The following is a 27,139-nucleotide window of genomic DNA, read 5'->3' as shown; positions in this document are numbered from 1 at the left end:
CCTTCAATTTAAAAACAGTATCATTCTCCAATTTTAAGGAGAAAGTGAAGACGGAGATGCCTTAAAGACTCAGCAAGTGCTAAATTGGCAAATGTCAAATGTTAAAATAAGTTTTTATTAAATGTTAAAGTATTTGCCTGGAATGACTTTTCCATTGTCCTGCTTGAGAAACACAGAGGTGCTTCCTTATTACTTTTGTATTTGCTTTACAAAGACAAATGTATCAGCATGCTCTGTATTAACTGTATGTTACATTTTTGTCATATCCACACAGACTGATGCATGTCTGTGCATGGTTTATAATAAGTGCACGTAAAAATAGAGAAAATAAGTAGAAAAAGAGAGAGAGATTTAACTCCCACCCCCCCCCCAAAAAAAAGCAGATTAAATTACTTTTCATTACTTTTTTTTTTCCCCCCCTTCAGCTTCAGCTCTCCCTCAACGCAGGAGGCTGTGGGCTGCGGACTGAGTGCTGGAATGAGGAGTAATTGAGCTTCAGCTGAGCCGGAGGTAGCTTTCTCCTCCCGGTGTCATTGCTGCAGCCTCCAGTGCCGGGTCCCTAGTTTCTCAGCTGCCTCTCTTCCCGGTGCAACATCGCCTGTAAAGACAGCAAAGCCGCCGCAGAAGTTGCCCGGCAGAAGGCTCCGGAGGCATTGGCTCAGTAACTTTTCACGTCATTTTCTGCTCGGGAGCCCCTTCTCGCCTCTCCGCGCAGCCTTTCCCACCGCAAATCACCAGTGCTCATGGGGCAGGCAGAGAGGAGCTTGCAGCATTGAGCGGAACCGGACTCGAGCCCGTGATGTCCGGCACCAAATTGGAGGACTCCCCCCCTTGTCGCAACTGGTCATCTGCTTCGGAGCTGAATGAAACTCAAGAGCCCTTTTTAAACCCCACCGACTATGACGATGAGGAATTCCTGCGGTACCTGTGGAGGGAATACCTGCACCCGAAAGAATATGAGTGGGTCCTGATCGCCGGGTACATCATCGTGTTCGTCGTGGCTCTCATTGGGAACGTCCTGGGTGAGTCTCCTCCGGGGCAGCCCTCCCAGGGGCCATCACCCCCCACTCCGCCCCGAGCTGCGAAGGCTCTAAAGAGACCCCTCCCTCCCCCTGGGAAGCAAACAAAGAGGTCGCTGCTCTCAGATGGGGTTTTCTAATAAAATAATAATAATAATAAAAAGTTTTCTGGTTTTCCGAACCAGGACCGAGCCCTGGAAAGGTTATTCCCTGTTGTGCAGGAATAACAGGGAAACCGCGTTTCTTTTTCGAGCACCTAGATTACAAGCGCAGGGAAGGGGCCGCGGCAGGGATCTCCAGGTGGATTTTGTTGAGTGTGTGTGTGGGGGGGTGAGGGAGTCAGTCATCCCTTTGTGTAACGTGGCTGGGTGTTTCGGCGGGGGGGTTGGGAAGAGGCAGAGCTTGCAGAATGCAAAGCTACATCCCTAAGGAGCAAGCTCTCTTTGACTGTGGAAGTCACAAAGCATTTGTGAGCTAGGTGGCATTGCCCTTTGGCGAGGAGGTTTAGTCTCCAGTCAAGAGGTGGTTATGAACCAGCAGGGAGTAGAGACGGAGGCAAAGCAGGGAAGTGCACTCACTCATAGAAGCTGAATTAAACAGGAACCGTGCTTGGAACAAGAAGAAGGAGGGGCATCGGAGAAAAGTACCACAGAGATCTCAATCATCCATCCATCCATTCATTCATGCATCCACTCAGCCAAGTATTTTTTTTTTTTTTTTTTTTTTTTTTTTTTTTTTTTTTTTTTTTTAGTCTGCTTGTTGCCAGGCTCAGGAATTATTCATGTCAACTGTTTGTTGTTGTTGTTGTTTTGTTTTGTTTTCCCCAAAGATGAGACTAAGCTTAATGCTAGGCTATTTGTCCCTGTCTAGGTCTGTATGCAAGCACAGGTTTCCTCGACCCCCACTCCCCTCCCCCTAAACAATTTCTGAGGGTTGGGGAGGGGGTGAGATGGCAACATGGTGAGTGCGATGATGAAATGTATTAGGGCAGCTGGGGAATCTTCCTCCAGAAAAGGGGCTTTGGAAGGGAGGGATAACTTGAAATAAATTGTGAATGGAAGGAGAGTGTACCTTGATGAATGAGGAGTAGAAGGCTGGGAGACTTTTCACATGCAGAGGGCAGTGTGGAGAAAGTCTCTGCTGAAAAGGACAGGAGATGGAGGAGGCTAGGAGTTGCTCTTGATTTTCAATTATAAAAGGGGAAATAGGTGAGTGAGGTGAGGCTGGGAGGCTTTGCAGTCAAAAGCAAGGAACTTGTAGCTGCAATGGAAACTGACAAGGAAATTGTCAGACTTTCAGCAATAACCTGATTTTTACCTTCTCTACCAAGTGTGTTGGTCTGGGTAGAAATCATCCCAAGTAGTCTCTCACCAACTCAGCACGCAGAATAGATGATAGTATGTGAATGAGAGGAGTTCTCCAGAGAGTTGGTAGAATGTTATCTGAGGAGACTAGAAACCTCTGAGAACTTTAGTACATTTTAAGATATTATTTTTAGACTGTTTTCTTTTGGTTGATTTAAAAGTGAAAGGAAATCTTTTTGGTATACTAACAAAATGAAACAAAAGTGGAAATACACATGATTAGGACTCTTGTTATAAGCATAATTCTGTTGATAATAATCCCAATCTTGCTTTCCTTCTTTTTGTTACCCATCCTTAGGATTACATCTCTTAAGATACATGGCTACCAGCATAGCAACATTTTACTGCATTATACCAACACTTATTGATAAGTGAATAATCAAAATTGAACATATTTTGAGTACCTACTGTGTGCCAGGTCCCTTCATGTACATTCTCTCCCTTAAACATCAAAATAACCCACATTAACCAGAAGAAGAAACAAGACTTAGAGAAATAAAATGACATATTAAGGGACATAATTTAGATTCAGTTCCATTTTTTTCTGACCTCAGATCCAGAATTCTCCATTGTTATTCCACTCTAGAGCTAGAAAGCATATAGAGAATAGATTCTCTGCTCCTGACTGTCTGCAAGCTTATTGGATGTGTTCCTGTTCTCCCCTGCATCTATGTCCACTGCCAATAAAGTACAATGAGGGATTAATGGCACTGTCATTCTCTCTTTACCAAAAACCTGTCCAGAGAAGCAGTAATTTTTTTATGAATAGCTAGGAATAGTAACTATTTGCCTTCCTTATTTCAATTTTAGGCTGCATCTTTGTGGTAAAATGTGCTCTTCTTTGATGTTATTGCATTTTTACCTTGCACAGACCTTGTAATGAATAGTCTCCATATCCTAATTGCATAGTTTAGGGATACATGTTTGCTAGCCTGGGGAGTTTTAGTTTCAGGAATGAAACACCTCTACAGTAAGGCTGCTTGTTTCATAACGTCAAGGAAGATAGCACTATCCACAGCCCCAAGTGCTGAAATGGCCAATTCCATTCAGCCTAAAAAGAAAGATTTACTCAAAGCACTCAGCTGTCAAGAAACTGACAGCTATTTTCCTCAGGACTGAATAACACTGAAATCCTCTCTGGTTGAACTGAAATGCATTCTTTTCTGACATACTGCCTGAAAGTTGATGAGGTTTAGGTTTGACATTTAAACAAATGAGTAGTGTCGTTACTCACAGACAACTTCCTGCTCTTTGATGTCACTGTCAAATTTGCAAAATGAATTAGACTGAGAATTGCTTTTTTGCCCCTCTGGTGTAAGTAATTTTACACATAGAGTGGTAGGAGAGGACGTCACATGATTTATGCAAAATAAAGAAGCAATATTAACTATGAAGGTAAAATACCACAGTGTAGGCAGCAGATGTAATCACTGAGCCTTCGGGTCCAGTCACCATTTGTACTTTCATATAACTAACTACTTGGAAAATCTCAACCTTTATGAGCTTACAAATATAATGCCATCGGTTAGAAGTCATCTTCCCCACAATGTCCTTTCGTGCAGTGATGTAATAGGATATGCTATGAGTAGCATGACAAAGTCATGATTGTCCTCATCTCTTTTTCTTCTCCCTACAGTCCCTCTCTATCATTATGCCACCTCTCCACTCTCATATAATCCTTCCAGAGATGGAAAGCAGTTTCCTGGGGGAGTAAAGTTTTAAATGGAATTTTATGAGTATTTACATTCAATGAAAAGCTGCAAGCCTGTTTATTGTGAAATTTTAAGTTCTATGGAAGGAGCATAGGGTAAGGTTCTCTTTGGAAGGAGTATCTTTTCAGTATCTTCAAAATGATGCCACCTATAACCTATTCCTAACTGTGTCTTCTACTACAGCTAAGTACATGTATCAACTTATTCAATTGGTATATTTTGAGCATTATCATTTTTTAAAATTAGTGTGTATATCAGAGGAGCTATTGGGGAAATGTAAAGAAATGTGATTTATGTTCATTTTTACTCCTGCTTCCTTGAGTGACAATTGTAGGGAGAAATGTGTTCTAGTCAGTTTAAACATTAAGTATCTAGGGAAAATGATCAATTTTCTGCCTTTCATATCTGCATTCAAAGATAGCATGTTTCACCTGGTATGCTTCTATCATATCTGTTGTTGTCTCCATATGGAAAATGGGAAAATGTAATAAATGTCGACATCAGTCTAGCTATGCTTCTTGCTTCTTGTGTGCCATTAGCAAGTTATTGAACTATCCAAGTCAATTTTTTTATAATTGCAAATTAAGATCAATAATGCCTGCATTGTAGAAATAGTATCAGGATATAATGTACACATACCCTCTATAAAGACATATAAAGGGATACAGGCACATATATATTTTTCTTGACACATAGACACTAATTAATGTCAATTTTTATCCCTTAATTTTCATGACTGAACTTTTTGTGATGTGGTGTATAGCCAGCTTCTGCCTTCATGGCCAGTCTGTATCTCTGTAGCTCTTTATGGCCTCTGCCCCAGCCTTTTCCTTAATTGCACATTTTCCTAAAAGGGGTGAATAAAATGGTGTTGGCACACATTACTCTCCTTTTCTACACTAGCTCCACCCACCCATCTCCTTACTTAACATTGCCTTTTTGCCTTTAAATGAAAGCCATTCCTAACTATTGGAATAGTTTGCTTTCTCTCTCAACTTTAATTTGCGTGTGCTGGGTCCCATTCATTATTCATTTAGAGTTTTTGAGTTGTTAATAGGCTGGTCTATCACTACTAATGTTTTAAATAACACACACATTGGTAATATGTTGATTTAACTCATATAGTGTTAAAATACACTGTGAAGTATTCATAGTTAAAATACATAATCCATTAAGTAATTTACCCAATAACAGTTTACCCAAGTTAGGTGTATGGAATGGGGAAATACTTGTAATAGGGTTGCTTCCTACAGAGTTAGTCTTGTGTCAGATATGTAAGTGGTAGAATTGCAAGTTCATGTTACTCCTAAGCCTAGAGACATTTATTTTCTGCTTCTCCTAATGCCCATTTTAGTTTCATGGGTGTTTGTAAACCCATCCTTTTCTACACAGAAGCAAAAAGGGGTTACTTCTAACCCCTTTTTAGATGTGGAAATAATACATCACTCATCTCAGCTAAGACTCAATAGAATCATGAATAATGACTGTAAAAGGTAATATTAACTACTAAGCTTTAAAACTATGGTGCATTTTAGTTTTAAAATGCAAAAATGCTTATCTGAATAAGAATTAAACTGATGCCTCTGCATTTTTGCTAAAATCATAACTGTTTAGTCTTACTTAGTAAAATAAATTATATCTTTGACTTAAACAAAGTCCCAATGATAACTTTTAAGATGGCTATTTCATAGGCAACAGGAACATTTATCATGGACAGATAATAATGAGAGCACCATGTGCAAATGATAACTTATGTAATGAGTTATTTCTGGATTTGAAAAAATATATTTGAAAATGGGATAATTAAAAAATACCAATTTTCAAGAGACCAAATGTGAAACTCAAATATAAACACAATGCTCCAGTTTTTAGAAAACTGTCTTGATTTTAGTAGTGCTTACATACTAAATTGTATCATATGTTTCTTCTTATAGCATTCTGACATCTTCTACACCCTAAGGAATGCTGGTTTGTTAAGTAATGGTTCACTGGTATGCTTCAGTCAATGACATGTGATTGGTGAAACTGAGAGCATTTGTCTTCAGTTCCTTGTCTCCCTGCCAAGGAAATTTTTGAATATTTATTGGGTACTATATGCCAGCTCCTATATGTCAGGCTCCACTTACATATACTCTATTGATGCCTTACAACAAACTTATAACGAGGAGATTCATAGGTTTTACAAATAAGAAAAATGAATTTCAAAGAGCAATGTTAACTTACTCAAAAGTTTAGTCAGGCGGTAAATAGCAGCACTAGATTTCAAATATGGATTTAACAAATTCCATGATCCATGCTTGTTCCATTACTTCATCTTGGCTCTTTCTGTAGCTTCTAACCCTGACTGGAGAAGCATAGGAAGAAAGAGGAAGGAAGAGGTACTTAGATGTGCCCTCTAGACAATTTACAGAGTTGTTTGGGCATGTTGCCATGCTATTTTTCTGATACACTACAGTTCTTCAGCTCTGAGGATGAGCTCATTTGATAAGCTAATCAAGGTCAGGCTAGGGTTACTTTACAAGAGAAAATTTCAAGGTAAAATAGGTGCTGCCAAAAATGCTTTTACCTGTTCAGGGGGGTGACTCACTGGAAAAAAATGTTAGATAATTGTGGCCAAGGATTATTTTGTTATTGAAAGTGCTATCTTTAGATACAATTTGAGCCTGAGGACCTAAACACTTAAAACTTCACATATTCTAAAGATATTTGTTTGTTTTTCTTTTTGTCATGTATTGTCAAAGAAATAATTAGTATTTATATAAACAAATCATGTTGCTATTGCTATTGATTTTATTAAATAGGTCAACTTTTTTTTTTTTTTTTTTTTTTTGAGATGGAGTCTTCCTCTGTCACCTAGACTGGGGTGCAGTGGCATAATCTCATCTCACTGCTACCTCCACCTCCTGGCTTCAAGCTATTTTCCTGCCTCCCCAGTAGCTGGGATTACAGGCACATGCCACCATGCCCAGCTATTGTTTTTTGTTTGTTTGTTTGTATTTTTAGTAGAGATGGGTTTCACCATCTTGGCTGGGCTGATCTTGAACTCCTGACCTTGTTATCCACCCACCTCAGCCTCCCAAAATGCTGGGATTACAGGCATGAGCCACTGTACCTGACCTGAATAGGTCAATTTTTATATCACCGGATAGTGTTCCTGGAACAGAATAATGTTATATATGTATGAAGAATCATTACCTATTACATCAAACATGAAATGACCTTTAGATACTGACTCTGAAACAGTTTGAGATGCTATTGGGTGAAACACATGACACATACGACCAGTCTTTTGAATTGCTGACTCTGAGGATAAAATTTTTTCATTTCACCTTTGTTCACAATGAGAAGTGATCTCTTAACCAAGGAAATGAATTAAATCAATATTTAAAATAACATTAACTTTCTTGCCAGAAAAACTGTTCTTTCATAAACAGAAAACAAATTGTTCAAAATAAATTACTATATATTTCTAAAAAATGTTTAGAGATTATTATTATCGGGCCTTTACAAGTAATTTGCCTTCAATATTAAACACATGGGAACAATGTTTAATATTTATATAGTATTTTACTCTTCAGAAGATATTTTTCCATATTCTGTCTCAGTTATTCTTCACAACAACATTATGAGGCAGGTCTTTTTTAATGAAAAACTCAAGTGCGTGAATTGATTTAAAATTACTGTGGAAGAAAAGCATGGACACACAGAAAAACCAAGTGGTTGTGTGTCAACTTGGGAAAAGCTTGCAAATTTCTTGTATTTCAAGAGGCCAGGATAAGGCATGTAATTACCTTTTACTGGTCGTCAGCTATCCTGTCTTTGATACATGATTTTGTCAAAACTCTGAGGAAAAATTCACATTAATACACTTCATAAACTTGTTAAACATAAAATAATAATTTTGATATTTTAATTTACAGTAAGAGTGTATTCTTACAAGTCCTCAAGTACCCAAAATTCTTTCAGTTATCACAGTCTTTTTCAGTAAACAGAAATCCATGTGGACAGTTACTGTTCTGAATAGTAGCAAAGAAACCCTGAATTTTCATTGGCTTAGTATCACGAAAGTTTATTTCTTGCTCAATTAACATCTAAGGTGGGTTGGAGAGTCTGTTTCATCCAAAGAGTTATGGTTCAGGCAGCCTCCACATTTTGCGCACCATCCCAAAAAGGTGGACTCTGTGGTAATCAGTTTCCAATATGGCTTCCAATGACCATCCCCCAACCCCAGCCCCACTTCCTGGTAGTCACACCATCATGTAGTCCCTTTCCATATTATGCCAGAATTGGTCTGGGTGACCAACAGCTTATAGCAGCAGTGAAACGATGTCACTTTCAAGATTACATAACAAGAGCTTACAGCTTCTGGCTCAAGAACCCACTTTCTCTCTAGCTCTTGGATCTCTTCTTCTGGAGGAAGTAAGCTGCCTTGTGGTGAGCAGCTGTTGGCTGAAGTTAAAATCTCCAGCCAGCAGCTAGAGAGGAAATGCGGTCTGTTAACAACCTCATGTGTGAGCTTGGAAGCAAATCCTTCAGACAAGGTTGAGTCTTGAGATGACTATAACAGTCACTACCCCAACCCACCCTCAGCTTCACTGCAACTTAGTAACAGACACTGAGGCAGAACTATTCAGCTAAGCTTCTTCCAGATTCCTGGCCATTCAGAAGCTGTGTCATAATAAATTTTTGTTGTTTGACTTCAGTTTCGGTATAAGTTGTGGCACAGCCTCTAAAGTTGTGAACTAGAAGTATACTGACTCTTAACTACCTTTGCCAAAAAATAACACTTGCCAGTCATGCTCATACTCATTTGGCCCAAATCAATCATCTTGTATCAACCTAACTACAAAGGGGATTGGGAGATGGTGATGTCTCTGTCACAGAATCTATATAATAGTGAAAAGTATTTTTAACTCGCATAGACTCAGAACACGAGAATTTGGAGGAATTCAATACTTAATGGCATACCACTAAGATAAGCTGGTAGATATATCATTCTAATTTGGGTCTCTGACAATAGAGGTAATTGATAGTATTAAGAGACTGTGTGACAATTATTGTGCTAGGATGGAGGGTACAAAGGTAAGAGAATCCAAGGAACCTGCACTCTTTTTGAAAGACAGACATATAAACACATACTTTCAAAATAATGAGGTAAGTGCTACTATGACAGATGGTTGCACAGAATGTAGTGGAAGTATCTGAGAAGGACACTTAGCTCCACTGGGGGATTAGAGAGAGAGATACAGGAGGAGATGACACCTAAACTGAGTTTTAATAGATGAATTCAAGTTACCCAGGTGAAGAAAATTGGGTAAGGATGTTCTAAGCAGAGGAAACAACATAAGCAAAATCAAAGAGGCGTGAAATAGAATGAGCTATGAAGATAGTGTTAGGCAACTGGGTAACTCCAGTGTAAGTGCAGATGAGGAGAGTCTGGAAATGAGGCTGAAGCAGTAGATAAGGATTGGCTATAAAAGACCTTGTGCACAATTCGTAAGATCTAGGCTTTGACATTGTTGTCTGGGGGAGCCGTTAAAGGATTTTAAATTAGAGTGCCATCATTGGTTTGCATTTTCTATGAGAGCATTTTGAGAAAATGCAGAGCATAAATACAAAAGGGGAAAGACTAGTGAAGGTTTTCACACTGGGGTTTGCATCCTGTTTTGGCAATAAGCTTCTTTTAACGAAAACAAACAAACTGATAATAAAGAACATAATCCAAATTCTCCAGATAATTACTTCCAGGAGACTTTCTACTGCTGCATACAAAACAAAGAAAGAAAAAAATAAAGTGAGAAAATGAAGGAAAACGAAGGAAGGAAGAGAAAGAAAGAATACATATTAGAAAAACTGTTGCTGTTTTTGTTTTGTTGAATATTTAAATTTGAGAAGCAATTTTTCTTTTTCTTTTTACTTTTTTTTTTTTTGAGACAAAGTCTCGCTCTGTCACCCAGGCTGGAGTGCAGTGGCACCATTTCAGTTCACTGCAACCTCCGCCTTCCAAGTCCCAGTGATTATCTTTCCTCAGACTCCCCAGTAGCTGGGACTTCAGACATGCACCATCACGCGCAGCTAATTTTTTGTATTTTTAGTAGAGATGGGATTTCCTCGTGTAGCTCAGGCTGGTCTTGAACTCCTGAGCTCAGGCAGTCCTCCCACCTTGGCCTCACAAAGTGTTAGGATTACAGACGTGAGCCACTGTGCCAAGCCGCAAGTTTTCTTTATGATGTTTTAATGATCTATTTCCTAGAACATGTATGTATGAAACTTGCATGCCATAGTTCCATTAATACTTTCCATATTCTACATGGTTTTTTTACTAAAATCATTCTTATGATTAGTTACTGATTGGGGCTTCAATGCATCACTGTACTCCTAGCCATCTCTCATTTTAGCTTCTACATCACATTTTGGCCTCACACTGAAACTCAAAAGATTAAAAATTTGAGGTCTAATAAACAATTTTCACATTTTCCAACTAAATCCCTACTTCTTTCTAAATTTTCTACAACTTTCTCAACATTCTCACTTGAAATTTTATTTTAAATGGCATGTATTTCATTCAAATAATCAATGAAGATGCTACATTGACCGCAGGTCAGCCCTTAGGGAATTTCCGTGAACATTTCCCTACAGGTTGGCATGGTAACACACTTCACAATTTCTAAATCTGTGGATTGTTTAGAAGCTTTTATTTGCCGTTCCTAGTTCACAATGGAAATATAGCAATGATTAAAAATTGTAATATCCTTTTGTAGATTCTTAGCTTTTATTCCTACTCAGTGACTCTAAAATGCATTTATAAGGCACATGGTTTGTAACCATGTGAGGCCTTGATTTTATCACTGCATTGCTAGAAATGGGGTCAGAAAGCCACTGGCTTTAATAATTTAATTCATCAATTTGGAATGAATTTGATGAGTCAACCACTTTGGTAGAGAACCATATTGCTCATAAATACTGTTTTGAAGACAATTTGTCTTTCTTAAAATGTGAAGATTGTGCTAATCTTTCTGGGCAGGGGTATGGAGGTATGATTAAATGCTTAAGAAACCATTTTGTTATCATATTAGACTGAATCAACTTTTCCTTATTAAAAATAGATTAAAACTTAACATCCTCAATTATAATACTTTATACAAAAGTTTCTCAATTTTATATAGACTGAAGATAAAAATACATTAACAAATCTTACCAAAGCTGGTTCAGGAAAATAACTTCGTAATTATTGAGACATTTGTATGTTTGGGCTTGATTTATACTTTGGACACAGGGAAACCTAAAGAGACCTTGTTCTTTGAAATCATCAGAAATGGTGATGGTGACTCAGACATTCCTGAAAATCAGTAAGATTACCCTAGTTTATAGATGGATGTGTTATTTTTTCCCCCAGGCATAATGAACTTTGTAACTTGTCACTGACAAGAAGCCAAACCATCTTAGAGATAAAGGGGAAAATAAAAATTTAAGAACTTAAAAACACATAAATAAAAACATGTGCATACCTCACACATGTGTACACAGTTTGGGGACTGGATGATATGAAGAATATAATTAATACACCCTAATTTTTCATGCAGGATTAAGAAAGTATCTTCCAAACATTAAAAATGCTAAAAACTGGATATAAGACCTTGAGTTTCCCAAATTCAAGATGTATTTTCAACTATCCCCTGAGTAAATGAACTATAACCTTTACAGAAGTAAAAATGATAAATACACTAAATGATGAGTAAGTCCTTGAATTAACAGCCATGCAAGAAGGAGTATCCCTTGGATGATTGATCACTTAGCGTGATTTCTTTTCCTTGAACAGACAATATTCCTTGACAATATTTCTTTGAACAGAATCCAATGTTTCCCTAAACAATATATGCCTGCTCTAGAGTTTTCACAATTTCTGATCCTCCTATGGCTGGCTCCTGCTCAGCTCACACCACATTTTCATGGAAGTCCTCTTAGAATGCCAGCTTTGAATCACTGCTCCCTCATGTGCTGTGTGTGATAGCATCCCATGTTAGTTTTGTCATAGAATTGATTACCATTTGAAATTGAATTGTTAATTTATTGTTCATTTTTCTGTTGTCTCCCTTAAGTAAAATGTAAGCTGCATGAGAATAGTTTCATTATTTTTCTTGTTTGCCGATATATCCTCAGTGCCAAGAACAGGTTCAGGAATATAGAATTTTTAGTTAGCAAATGTATTAAAGTGTAAGACTTCCAGCAGGAGGAATCTTTTAGATATAAGTACATTTTTTAAATTAAGCATTGCAGGCTTTAAATTTCTTCTATATAAATATTTAAAATAAAACTTCAATAATTTGAATTGTTTGTGATTATTTTGTTTTATATCTTAAGTAACTTATACATCAACTATTTTATAGTTATTCTAGTAATGATTATGAAAGACCATTCGAAAATCTTTCCCCAGCACTGAGATCTCCTTGACATTACTAAGTGATTTATACCATGAAATTATATTGCTCTTCTCAAGAAAAGCAAAATGAAATTTACAAACTTTGGCAGCTTTTTGTTCTTTTGTTTTCAAGTCAGATACACCAAGATTTCTTTAAATGACATGTTATATTTCTGCAACAACCAAGAAGAACATGTAATGTGCAAAACTCTTACTTAAACTCTTTTTGTTTCAAAATAATTCTTGGTTGTTTTTATAAAAGTCCAAGCAAATACTTAATGATCTGTGTCCCAAATGAGGTGAAACAGCTGTGACAGAATGTTACCATGACTCTGTACTTTCTATAATACAAAGGGACAGACATATCCCCACCTGAGCCTAGGATGTTTCAGGCATGCTCATAGAGCCTAAACTTTACGAATCCTCTGTCATTCTCTTCCATTGCCAGTGACTTGTGCCAATTCTAGGGTTCTGGACTGTGCAAACAATTGAAAAAATAATCACACTTTCAGGTGGTGCAGAAAACCAATGTTGATAGTAGATGCATAGTTCTAGACATTTTATGTAATAGAGAATAAGAGAAACACCAACCTTGTCTTCTGCTTTCAAACTCCTAAAATGTTCATCATTATAAATTTAAAAAAAAAAAAGTGTAACCTCACCCACAGAAAGAAGATATTGGGGCCAGGCATGGTGGCTCATGCCTGTAATCCCAGTGCTTTGGGATGCCGAGGCGGGTGGATCACGAGGTCAAGAGATCGAGACCATCCTGGCTAACATGGTGAAACCCCATCTCTACTTAAGAAAAGAAAAAAAAAATTAGCTAGTCTTGGTGGCAGGCGCCTGCAGTCCCAGGTACTCAGGAGGTTGAGGCAGGAGAATCGCTTGAACCTGGGAGACGGAGGTTTCAGTGAGCCAAGATGAAGCCACTGCACTCCAACCTGGTGACAGAGTGAGACTCCGTCTCAAAAAAAAAAAAAGAAAAAGAAAAAGAAAAAGAAGATATTGGTAATTCTAGCAGACCCCAGAACAATTGAACCAAACTTATTAATATGTATTATTATTGAAAATCAGTAATGAATAATATTTACAGAACAGGGTTTTTGGAGTTGTTACATTTCCCTTATTACATAACTTTTCAACAAAAGTGTTTGTCATACCCTGTTTTAGTTAATCCTACAACAACTAGTGTGATAGGGCTATTCCTTGCTCTTTTTTTTTTTTTTTTTTTTTTACAGGTAGTGACATTCAGTATTAGAGAGCTCCTATTGTGTTAGTTGTCTGAATACCTTTACACATTATCAACCGGCCTTTCCATACCTAAGTTGAGAGTAAATGCTCTGTCACCCAGGCTGGAGTGCAGTGGCGCAATCTCAGCTCAGTGCAAGCTCCACCTCCCAGGTTCATGCCATTCTCCCACCTAAGCCTCCCGAGTAGCTGGAACTACAGGCACCCGCCACCACGCCAAGCTAATTTTTTTGTATTTTTAGTACAGATGGGGTTTCACCATGTTAGCCAGGATGGTCTCGATCTCCTGACCTCGTGATCCACCCACCTCAGCCTCCCAAAGTGCTGGGATTACAGGCATGAGCCACCACGCTCAGCTAATTTTTTTTTTCTTGTATTTAGTAGAGATGGGGTTTCACCATGTTAGCCAGGATGGTCTCAATCTCTTGACCTCGTGATCCACCCACCTCGGCCTCCCAAAGTGCTGGGATTACAGGGGTGAGCTACCGCATCTGGCCATAAATGCAGTCTTGTGTTCCCCACTTCCATTCCTCCTTTGACAGTACACTATGCTAGTCTGCGTAGCAAATTGAAAAAGTATGACTTTTGGGATTTAAACAAAACACAGTGTCATACACATTTTCTGGTAAACTTAACCAAAGGGTTAACCAAAGGGTAAACTTAACCAAAGGATTCCATAACTAATCACCAATGTCTCAGTGATCTGTAACTCCTTGTAGGTACCTGATTACAGGTACTAGAAAGAAAGAGGAGCGAGGAATACAAGAGCAAGATTCAAGCCACACATAGATTTCATCTCTTTGTAAACAGGAGTTCAGAAGACTGCTCTGAATGCTGAGTTAGCATCATCAATAATGGAAATATTTGCAGATTGTTGATTTGAAGTCATGCAAACATATCTTTTTCATCCAAGTGGAGGCAAAAGCAACAAAGAGCACCAGAGGGCTAAATCCAACTGCGGCAGCAAAAGGTACACAGAAAAATAAAGCATCCTGAACCAACACACTGACTTTCTAGGGCTTATCTAATTTGGAGCTATTTCCTTTTCTTATTTCATTCAGCAAATATTTATTGAATACCCACGATGTGTAATCTGTTCTATTACATTGTGTGGAGGAAATACAGAAGTGAATGAGGCATAGTTCTTACCTACAAGGAATTTCTAATCTTGTGGGGGAGACTAACATGTAAACAATAAACTATAGTATGAGGATTACTGAAGAGGCATATACTAAGTCTCAGAACATTGAAATATAAGAGTTGGGTTTGACATGGGGAAAGAAATACGTTCTTTGCTGAGGAGGTAGCATTTTGAGGTATTATTGATATGTGAATACGATTTTGAAAAGTTCCACAGAATGAGAAATTTCACCTACGTTGGTGAAGTAGTAAGATTAAATGCATGATAGCTTGAAGACACAAAAATAATTATTTTTAAACCATTCTAAAAATCATTCAGGGAATTCCAATAATACACAAGTTTTTAAACACATTTCTCAGTAATTTTGAGTAATAAGGTCTTAATTTCCTCTACTGCTTTCAATTGTTTTCGTGGCTTGCTTTATTTTGTGAGTATCTGGCCCAGTCTTGTCTGTGGTGTATTATGGTGGATTGCATTAAACATGTTTTGCAATCCCTGGAGTGATTTTAAAACGACTGTTGTGTTATATCAGAGTTCCCTAAAGGGAGATTAATTTGGGGCAATGGTAAGAATGGATTAAAGTTATGAGAGACCGGACACTGGGAAACCAGTTAGTCAAACAAGCCTGTTGAGACTCTTCAGGACAGTTGTTTTGAGAATAAAGTGAAGACAATGGGATAGAACATGAAAAAAAATGAAGCAAATATGAGAGGCAGTCTGAAGATGGAAGTTGGCAACTCATCAAATGTGAGGAATTGATTGGAATAGAAAAGAACCTGCTGATTAACAGAAATGTTCTGCCAAAGAAAGTACAGTGGCTATCTTCAGCAAACTAACACAGGAACATAAAATTAAACACTGCGTGTTCTCACTTATAAGTGGAGCTGAACAATGAGAACACATGGACACAGGGAGTGGAACAACACACACTGGGGCATGTTGTGGGCACTATGGGAGGGAGAGCATCAGGATAAATAGCTAATGCATGTGGGGCTTAATACCTAGGTGACGGGTTGATAGGTGTAGCAAACTACGATGGCACACATTTACCTATGTAACAAACCTGCACGTCCTGCTGATGTATCCCAGAATTTAAAATAAAATTAAATTAAATTAAGAAAAGAAAATGAAAGTACAATGTTCTTACTCATTTCTTTTTCTTAAAATAGGAAATATATAATATATATCAACTGTAGTGTGTAGAAGGGTCATGATGAATTGGACAAAGATATGTGGAGTTTGAATTGCTAGAGGAGTACCCACGTGCAGTTGTCCAGCAGAAATTAGGGCTTGTTCCCCAACATGCTATTCACAATCAGCCTACTACTCTGAGGTATTTGTTTTTCTGTGTGGCTATGCAAGCAATATATACAGTTTATGTGAAAATGTTTTAGAAAATGTCTTCTGGAATAATTAAAAGCGTACAAGAGAATGTAAATCTCTTAATGTGGCAAGACCTTTTTGCCACAGTGAATAAATTTATTGATTCAAAAAATATTTATTGTGTGCCTATTGCAGCAAACAAAACAGACAAAGCTCCTTCTTGTAGGGAACTTATATTCTAGTGATATTTAGTATATATTTTGACAGTTGAACCAACAGCATTTGCTGACGGTTTGTCTTATGGGTATAAGAGAAAGAGAAGAGTCCACACTTTCATGTAGGTTGATGGGGGGGGCCATTTACTGAGATATGGGGCCGTGGAGGAGGAGTATGTTTGCAGCAGGGAAGGAGAAGACTCAAAAGTTTGTTTTTGAGCATATTAAGTTTGATATGGTACAGGTAAGTGTATGGTGGCCATTAGAACATGAAGGTAAGAGTTCAGGTAAGGAGTCAGATATGGTGAAAGAAATCTGATATTTATAACCAATATCATATTTTGCGTCTGTATCTTTTTATACATTCCCCATATAGAGCAAAGACTATATAAGGAACTGGATAGTGAATAAGTGATTATACATAAATTCTTTTTTACAGGTTATTTTGCTCTTGGTTTTCTCCTGTGTGAATCATCACAGCTACATTTTTTTAAATGTTAACAAGGATTACTTTGAATTACGTATTTAAACATCCAGAAAGCAGAAACAGGGGTATATGGTAAAAATTCTGATTTCAGAATGTATGCCTGACTTATCAAGTCAAAATTTCAGGGAATGAAGACTCTGGAATCTACACTTTAAATAGAGCCTCAGTTCACCAAATATGAGAATTTCTGCAACAGGGAAATGTAACCTCCTGTTATATTTGATGGAGGCCAATTGACAAACCAAGTAGTTTTTCATTTGACAAAAATTCTATTGTGTCAATGAAGAGCTATCAGAGGGGAGAAGATTAAAACACCTGCCTTGAAATGGAATTTGGCAAGAAAACAAGAAACAAACCAAAAGACCAGTAAGAGGAATTAGGGGCAATGAAGGAAGGAGCAAAGATGTGGGAACCCAAAAAGTTTTCTTAGTAACAACTTTGAAGTTCTATTTGTAGTTATATTAAATTTAAAGTAGAGTTATTAGTGTGTATATTGGTGTAATTTATTATTGTATTAAGCCAGCAATATACTTTTAAACTTACACAACTTTGCAAAAAAGTACATCTCAGAAGTCTTGGCTACTAAGTAGAAGTCACTGCATAATAGAATCAGTAGTGCAAAATATTGTTCTATATTTTCTAGCTTATGATTTTCTATATAAAGTCAGTCTTTCAAGATTAAAATGAATCTCACTTCTTTTTACCGTGTGTCCTTTGAACTATTAAAATCTATACACATATTGCTATACATAGTAAGTATAGTTAGTCAATTATGTCATGGAACGAATTGAAGGGTTGTTATAAATTTAAAGGTGTTTCACTATACAAAAACGTTGTGAAATACTGGAGCTGATTTAGATCTAGTAGCTCTGATATACTAAATCATAAATGTCAGGAGTTATTGGTCACAAAATAAACACCAGAATCGTATGACAGTCTAAAAAAAAAAAACTTCAGCAATAATATTGAAGATATGGAAGTACCAGAAGAATAAGGATTAAGACAATGAATACAAATCTCCTCCAAGGACTAGTCTACACTAAGATTTTAGAAATGCATCTTTTTTTCACAGAAATATCCTTAATCCTCTATAAAGAAATGAGAAGAAAACATAAGACTTTCGCAAGCTCCATCTAATCCACTGCAGACATATGGTTACCTATCTTTTCTTCAATATATTGGAGTTAGCAAATATTCTACCTTCAAAGAGTAGGTGTTACCAAAACATTGTGTGCAAGACTTCTAAGATTTGAAATGTATTTGCTATAGTAGGTTAGAGATGAGACATTTTCACTTTAAATTGCAATAATTCAGATTTAAAATATAAAATATGTAAGTCTAAATTTTTTTTCTACTCATTGCGAATGTATCTTATATATATATAATCCTGTGTATACTCATATGAACTTTAGGGAAATATCAGAGGCATTAGTAATAGATAACTTGCATCTCTTTTACATTCAGTTCAAGCTACTCAAATTTTAATCTTCTGTTTTCATTCCAACAAAAATATTTAGGATCTATCTTGGCTTATGCTAAGAAAGTAATTATTGGCTGGGCATGGTGGCTCACATCTGTAATCCCAGTACTTTGGGAAGCTGAGGTAGACAGATTCCTTGAGCTCAGGAGTTCAAGACCATCCTGGGAAACATGGTGAGACCCTGTCTCTACACACACACACACACACACACACACACACACACACACACACATTCGCTGGGCATGATTATATGCCTGTGGTCCCAGATACTTGGGAGGCTGAGATGGGAAAATCATTTGAGCCCAGGAAGTCGAGGCTATGGTGAGCTGTGATTCCACCATTGCCATGAAGCCTGGGTGACAAAAAGAGTCATTATCTTCAACACTGTGCATACATACTTTTCTGCATCTAGATCCCAAATTATTGTTTTGTATTTACACAGAACATTGATAAGTAAGATAAGTATTGATTGATAAAACATTTTAAACTCATTTTTCACTAAATTGAATGGCCTTCCTCTTTTGCATGCAGTCTCTAAGAATCATGTTAATCTACATACTCAATCTACATAAGAACTGGATATGTGCTGTAGTTGTTGCCATTTTTCTGCTAAATATTATCTTTAGCACTAAGCATGAGTATGAGGAAACAGTATCTGGGGTCAGATTTAAGAAATGAAGAAAATGTACTGGAGATCTTCTGGATAATGACTGCAAGGTCACAGGGACTGACTCCTTTGAAAGCTCAGGGATAACCATTTTCAGAGAGAATATGGCAACATCTTTCAGTCTAGAATTTGATGTTCTGCTGAGATCTAATCTAGAGGGTGTGCTACTATTGAATAGGTATAAGCTAAATAAAAATAGTGAGAGCACATTCATTTATTCACTCATTCATTCCTTCATCAAACAAATATTGAACGTCTATTAATTGGCAAGCACTCCTCTGACATTAGAAGGAGCAAAGACAAGAAAGATATTATCATTAACCTCAAGGACATGACAGCTTCATGGGAAGGACAGAAATGCAATATATTAAAGTAAAACACAGTGTAGTGCTTACTATCAAAGAGATATAAACAGAGTACTGTGATTTAGAATCATATATATAACATTTGCTTAATGAATGAGAAGGAAACTTTAACTTCAAGAGGCAGAACATTAAGAAAGTGAATGACAGGAAGGGCAAAAGAAAAAGCAGATAGTGCTGCAGAGGCATGGCATAAAGGAGCAAAACCTTTGCTACCTTCAGTTTTTATTATTCACAGAATGACAAAGAAACAACAACAAAACTTTGGATTTGAGGGTTTTTTGTTTTTCTTTTTTTTCTTTTTTTTCTGTCATTCCAAGTAGGAAACTTTGGGATTTGTTTACCTTCTAGAAAATCAAAGTGTATGGGGGCATTCCTATGGTCCTAACCGCACCCCATTTTTCTGTTTTACCTATGAAACTTGATCAAAATAGGTCATCATTCATGATAAATAGGTCATCATTCATGACCTATTTAGGTTAGCATCACTAATTTTATCAATGTAAGAATACGATAGTACAGTGTGAATTCCATTAATAGGTGTGTTGATACCATGGGTTTCTCTGACCTTTCCTCCTCTGTTCCTCCCTGATGATTGGTTCTGAGCTTATTATCATGTCAGCAATGAAACAGAAAAGGGAGAAAAATCTCAAGTAGGTTGTCTGTCTCTTTAAGACTGAATAAAGATATTTTTTTCTCTGACAGACTTAAAAATAGTGCCTTAAAAATGTTTTGTTTCATTTGTCTGAATTCCCGTTCTTTCCCATGATCATAGATAGTTGAGCTAAAAAAAGAAAAAAGAAAAAAACAAAAATAAACATTGTGTCCTACATTTGTATTATTAACTTTATTAGGAAAGAGAAGTAGAATCTTAAAAACCTTAGAATGGGAGTTTCCAAACTAGCTTGCAGACTTGAGTTTTATTGACAATATCTTTAGGATGCATATATTATTAGAAACATCAGTTATTTACAAGTTCACCTATTTAAAAGTCTAATAGGAAAAAATATTTCATGTTGCTAAGTATGTGACTTCCCTTTAAAAGATAATAATGCTTTCCTTTTAAACAACAATAGTAAAATAAATAGAGTTCCTTTTAAACATATATTTTTATATTACAACCCATTCTGTTTAAAAAATAGCAGGCATATAATCTAGAAATGCAAATAATTTAATGAAATTTTAAAAATTATTCTATGTATAATTAAATATGGATATTTGTTTTCAAATTTCAAATAATAAAATATATCTAAGATGCTGACTAATCTTTAATTATAGGTGTGATTTCTACTTCACCATCAATACTGTGGTACTCCAAATCTTAATATGAGTCTGATTTTCTAATAAACACGATGAAAAAATTTATGGAAAAATTTTGAGATTTACTTTGGGAGGTTCTGTTGTGTTCTGTTCAGCTTCATAATATTCAGTTTCTATGAGTTTGTTATTTAATTATGTGTGTTTGTCATTCAGTAGGCTGGAAGTATGACCATTGGGAGATCAAAACAATGAGACATTAGTGACAGTGCTTTATCATTGAATCTGGTACTTTTTTTTAATGAAAGAGATGTTGGCCTCTTTGATTGCTATAAAACAACACAACTTTATGGCTTTAAATTAAAGTACAATCATATGAGAAGGCAAAATTAGATTAAAAAGCAAACATGGAGTGACTCATATAAAATATTTAGAAACCCAATAATAAAGATAGAGACACATTAGTTCCTCTAGACATTGTGTTTTCCAGTAAAATGATCACCAAACTTACTGGGAAAATGATAATTATCAGATTATTTACTTTCAGAATTAAAGGCAGGAAGAGAAAAGAACGAATGAAGAGGAAACACAGTAACCATACAGGACAATAAGAGTGAATGAAGATAAAATGAAAAATCAATAAGATATTGACTTTCTTAAAAGACAGAAACATCACAATAGGAAATACCTCAGAAAGAGAAATATCAAGAAAATAATAAACTGAAAGAAAAATACATATCAAAACAACTCGAGGACTGACAAAGTTTTAAAATGTATTTAGGTAAAGATGCCATGAGGAAAGTGATCAAGTTTTTCTAGGTAACCACTGAAGATAAAACTAGAAATAGCTTAAATTAAAATCAGATAGAGAGAAGGTAACTGAAACAGGCATAGAAAGAAAATAAGAAGGAACACAATCTTGAACATCTTAACAATGTCTAAAATGTCAGGAACTGATCCAGTGTTTGGCCGCACAACAGAGTGACTGTAGTTAACAATAATTCATTGTATATTTCAAAATAACTAAAGGAGTGGAATTGGAATATTGCTAACACAAAGAAATGATAAATTCTTGAGGAAATGGATATCCCAATTTCCCTGATTCGATCTTTACCCATTGTACGCTTATCTGAAAACAGTATTCATAATAATTAAAATAAATTATTTTTAAAATAAAATAAAATATCAGTAATTTAAAATTTTACTATAGCATAGGGATCTGTAATTAATACTTGTCGATCATTATTGCTTCTGTCTTCCCAAAAGCTATACTCTTGTTTCTTCACATTCCCCCTTCTTCTAACAGTACTACATCTTTCTTTAGGAAACTATCCTTGTGCCATTTCATGTATATGGTGGGGTGGTGGGGTTGTCAATCACAGTACCCCAACAGCTGGGACCAGAGGCAAAAATGCCTGATCTTCTCCCATCCCCCAACCACAGTGGCAAATGAATTATAATTTGATGCACAAGGAAGTGTCAGAGTTCGTGTGTTGGGTTTTACATATCACCTGTTGGAGATAAATAAACTTTTCCCCACCTAATCTTTAGCCACTTGGGACGATTAAACCTAGAGGTGCCTAAGATCTTTCCCTTTGCCACATTAAAAACAAATCATCTATGGTAGGAGCATACAGGACCAGCTTTCAGAGACACAAAGAGATGGAGAGAACCATGATATTAGTTTTAGACCTAGTCACTCAGACTTTCTCTACTCCTTCCCAGTTACCTGAGCTTTATTTTGTTTACATTTATCAGATTTGAATGGCTGTACTTCAAAGTACTGATTAAAACAGGAACCAACCTATATTATTCAGGTGGTGAGAAGGAAGAAAAAGAGAGAACATAAGGTTAACAAAAGAGAATAAAGAAAAAGAAAGAAGAAGGAAGACAAGAAACTCTGACTACCTCTCCTCTTTGACACAGTTTACACTTCTCACAGATTGTTCTTCTCTAAATTTATGTAGAGATTAGAGTGAGGATGATGTATGCCCTGTAGCATGGGTGGTCTTCCAGGAAGCCTTGACTGAATGAGGCAAGGAATACGTCGCTCCCTCAGTAACTTCAAATTTACCTGCAAGCCTGATAAAAATCTAACACTAACACTAAACTCAATCTTATCTACAGCCCTAACTGCACCCTAATATTAACCACCCTACCTCTACCCTTCAAAACTAAAACTAATTCTGATTTTACTCCCATCTGCCCTTAATTTTTACCCTAAAACCAACTGTAAAACTAAATTTAACTCTAAACGTAAGCCTAAAACTAAGAATTAACTAACCATTTTTTATCTCTATACCCAACTGTTAACCCCAAACCTAACTCGAATCCTATCTCTAACCTAACATTAACGACAAACCTACTTCTAATTCTAATCCTAATCAAAACCTCAAATCTAACTGTGATTCCAATTGTAATCTAAACACCAACCCACTCCTACCCTTTTATCCCAAATCCATCTGAAACCCTCATCAGAACACAAATTCCAATTCTACTTCCCACCCTGACTCTGACTCTAAACATAGGCCCAAATATAACTCTAACTCAAAGTCGAAAACTAAACAAACCTTATCTTGAAACTCAACCTTTACACTAACCCCAGTTCGATCTGTAATCCCAACCCTAATATTATCATCAAACCTATGTATAACACGACCTCTAACCCAAAACCTAAACTAACCTCAGACCTCACTCTACATCAAACTATAACCTAAACCCCAGACTGCCACTTACCATAACCCTAAAACTAAACTTGACCCTTTCTCTTTTTTTTTCGAGATGGAGTCTTGCTCTCTTGCCCAGGCTGGAGGGCAGTGGCAGTGATCTTGGCTCACTGCAAGCTCTGCCTCTCTGGTTCATGCCATTCTCCTGCCTCAGCCTCCCGAGTAGCTGGGACTACAGGCACCCACCACCACGCCTGGCTAATTTTTTGTATTTTTAGCAGAGACGAGGTTTCACCATGTTAGCCAGAATGGTCTCGATCTCCTGACCTCGTGATCCACCCTCCTCGGCCTCCCAAAGTGCTGGGATAAAAGGCACGAGCCACCGCGGCCAGCCGACTCTGTCTCTTAACCTACACTAACTGTAAACCGAGCTGTAACTCTAATTGTAAACCCAACCTGATGAATCACTACAAAGGTCCCTCTAATTCTTTTTTTTTTTTTCCAAAGGTCCCTCTAATTCTAACAAAATACTTAATCCTATTTCAATTCTACCCCAACCCCAAAAGTAAATCTAAACTTAAACAAAACTCAAAATGTACCTCAAACCTTAACCTTCACAAAACTACATGTAGCACTAATATAATCCTAACCCCAATCCTATCAATAACACTAATGCTAGAACAAACCCCAATCCTCATCTCTACCCCATCACTGACACTATCCAATTCCAAATATTTAATGCTAATCATTAAGTCTCAAACTAACTCCAAACCTATCTTTAACTATATCTCCAACCCTAACCCTAACATTAACTGCAAACCTATTATTAATCATACATCTAGCTCTAAACCTAACCCCAACTTTAACTCTTACCCTAGATCTAAAATTAACCCCAACACTATCTCGAACTGTAACCCTAATGCTAACCTTCAGGCTACTTTTAACCCTTACCCTAAACAAAATCCTGCACCTAAACCCAACCCTAACCTTAAACCTACCTCTAACCCAAACACTAAATTTAAATCGGGATCATGACTTGGGCATACTAGCATCCACTAGTGTTCTGGGTGTCATTTCTTTGCTTCACTCTCATCCAACTTTCTTTACTAATTTTGGATAATAAATCAGAAAATAGTGATGTGGAATCAGGGTCTTCGAATTATTGTATTATCCAGAGTTTGTCCTGCTGCAAATGATAAAACACTGAAAATTAGCTTAACAAGGAAAAAAATAAATATATGTGTGCAGGGGAGAAGTAGGAGAGTTATTGGCTCAAGGAACAGAAGAATTCAGGACTGAATTTCACAAATACCTGGATTCCCTAGTCCCCATACTGCCATCAGGATCTGATCTGTCACTCACTCCAATCTCTTCCTCCTCCCTGTTGGATTCATTCTGAGGTTTCCTGTGGCAAGATGAAATGGCCTCAGGCCTGTAACACACTAGGATCAATTACAACAGAAGATAGTATTTCTGTTTTCCTGGTTGCTGAAGCCTAAATTCCAAGAGTAGTTTACATCAAACCTAGTTAACTTTGCTCAGGTAAGGGGTTAATACAACTGGGCACACTAATATGAAGAGTGGGAGAGTTGGCTAAGGGGGTTCTCTAAAAGGAAAATTAGGTTACTGTTAATGGGAGAATGAGAAATGGATATTGTAATGACAAAAACGCACGTCACTACCACAAATGTTGAGGAAGAATTTTCCTTTATGATCGTCTAGCCCAACTTTCTAATTTCTAATTTTGTGGTTTTGACCAGTTTTTTTTTTTTTTTTTAATGCAACATGTCATAATGTTGGAAATAGTTCATGTTTTGTCTTTGAAAATTTGGAGAGTACTTAAAAAGATATTTACGAAGCGGAGGATTGAATTCTTTTAGGAATGTAAATGGTGGTTTTCTGCCTCAGGCAATGTAGATGCTTACCAGAAAACAGCTGACTCATGACTGTTTTCTAACTCATTAATATGAACTATTTCAATCTGTAAAGTTATCTCCTTTCTTCTCCTAATCTGTCCACTTACAGTACACATATTCGAATTAATGTATTGAACTAATTTTTCTAGGAATACATTCTATGCAGTACAAAAATAGCAGTGGGAAGTTGAAAACAAAATGCAGTTATGCATTTATCTCTAAATGTGTTCAACATCTCTTATGTGCACTTCAAAATAATTACATTTGTTTTATTTTTAAAAAATACTAATAAGAAGTTGTAATTTGGGAATAATTTAAAGCTGGGGAAAAACCCTTCATCATAATTGACAATATGGGAAAAATATCATATTAAAATTCTAGGTTTCTCCCTTGTTTGCATGAATGAAATGAAAGATATATAAGGGAAGGATTTAATCAGTCAGTCAAAAATCTAAATTCATCACAAGTTTATTCACTGCATACTATCAATGTGCTCAGTACCTGAATGAATATATTAAAGAAATCCACATCTTGTACAATGAATGTAAATGAGCAGAGCGTGGTGATTAAAGGTTGGTATTTGGTGCGGGATAGACCGGAGCTCTACCACTTACTGCCCAAGTGAATATTGCGATTCATCAGATTTCTCCACCTGTCAGGCCCACCCTGTTGTAACAACAAGATTAAAATCTGTACTGTTAAAACTTCAAAAGAATTTGTAGCTGAATCTAGAAATCTTTTACTATAATTTTCTCTCTCCTTTAAATATTCTTTTTTTTTTTTTCAATTTTACTATATATATATTTTTGTACTTGTTTACTTCTTGTGTTCATGTGTGTGTGTGTGTGTGTCTGTGTTTGAGACGGTGTCTCACTCTGTCACCCAGGCTGGAGTGCAATGGTGGGATCTTGGCTCACTGCAACTCCCGCCTTCCGGGTTCATGCGATTCTCCTGCCTCAGCCTCCTGAGCAGCTGGGAGTACAGGCACATACCACCAAACCCAGCTAATTTTTTGTAGTTTTAGTAGAGATGGAGTTTCACTATGTTGGCCAGACTGATGTTTTCTAAAAAGACTTTTTCCTGATTCAGAAGATGGGACTCACAATTGTAATTCTACTAATGGTTGTCTTTCAGTCTATCAATTGCTTCATAAATGCATCTACTGTTCTTTCTTCTTCTGCCCTGCTAATACTTTTCCATGAGTCCATATATCTTTTTACAATAACCTTAGTCTTATTCGCTACATTAAAAACTAATTTTTGATTATTGGTATTCCTGACAAGACGATTAGTAGAATTTTGATGCTTCTTGTCTGCAATTAAAGAATCAATATATTTTATATAATATTATTATATATTCTCTAAATCTTATTTTGTATAATAGCTTTCAGCATGTTCTTTAATTCTGTTTAGATATTTAGAAATTATTTGTTGTTATTTTGTAATTTATGTCATTATTCAATTGTAGTTTAATATTTTGTTATCTAATATTGTCTTGATTTTGATATATGTATTGATTTTGTGGATCCAAATTCCTCTTTCCTATCAGAGAATGGAATTTTTTAATTGCATAATTAAGAATCATATCTCCTCTGCTTGCTGCCATATTGCACACATTCATGGGTAGAGAAAGAGTTAAGCTGATGAGAGTAGGAATTAAGGTAGACCTGTTTGGTAGGTTTTCCCAGATTTTAGAGGACAGACATCTTTTTTCCCCTGCCTTGGTCATTTAAGCTTTTTTGTATTTTGGATTAAGTGTAGGCAGGGAAAATGTATCAGATACTTTTATTTTTCCTTGCTGCCATTTGTCCTTCTCTGCTTTAGGCAGAGAAGCACATGTAGTCCAAGAATGTGCTTTTCTATC

The 27,139-nt window shown here is 36.6% G+C and overlaps 1 protein-coding gene across 2 annotated transcripts in view; it reads left to right on the top strand.

Moving 5' to 3' along the window:
• The first annotated feature begins 478 nt into the window (after positions 1 to 478).
• The window catches only part of LOC105479550 (hypocretin receptor 2), a 117,923-nt gene continuing 91,262 nt past the window's right edge, over positions 479 to 27,139 (top strand). For both annotated transcript variants that reach the window (XM_024792162.2, XM_024792161.2), the window contains exon 1: positions 479 to 1,022. In XM_024792162.2, the coding sequence (XP_024647930.2) occupies positions 800 to 1,022 (223 nt within the window). In that variant the 5' untranslated portion in view covers positions 479 to 799. The remainder of the gene's footprint in view (positions 1,023 to 27,139) is intronic.

Source organism: Macaca nemestrina, chromosome 5 (assembly GCF_043159975.1).
Source record: "Macaca nemestrina isolate mMacNem1 chromosome 5, mMacNem.hap1, whole genome shotgun sequence".
In the NCBI taxonomy this organism is placed as follows: Eukaryota; Metazoa; Chordata; class Mammalia; order Primates; family Cercopithecidae; genus Macaca; species Macaca nemestrina.
Note: the sequence above shows the minus strand (reverse complement) of the source record. Positions and strands in the feature narration are given on the sequence as shown.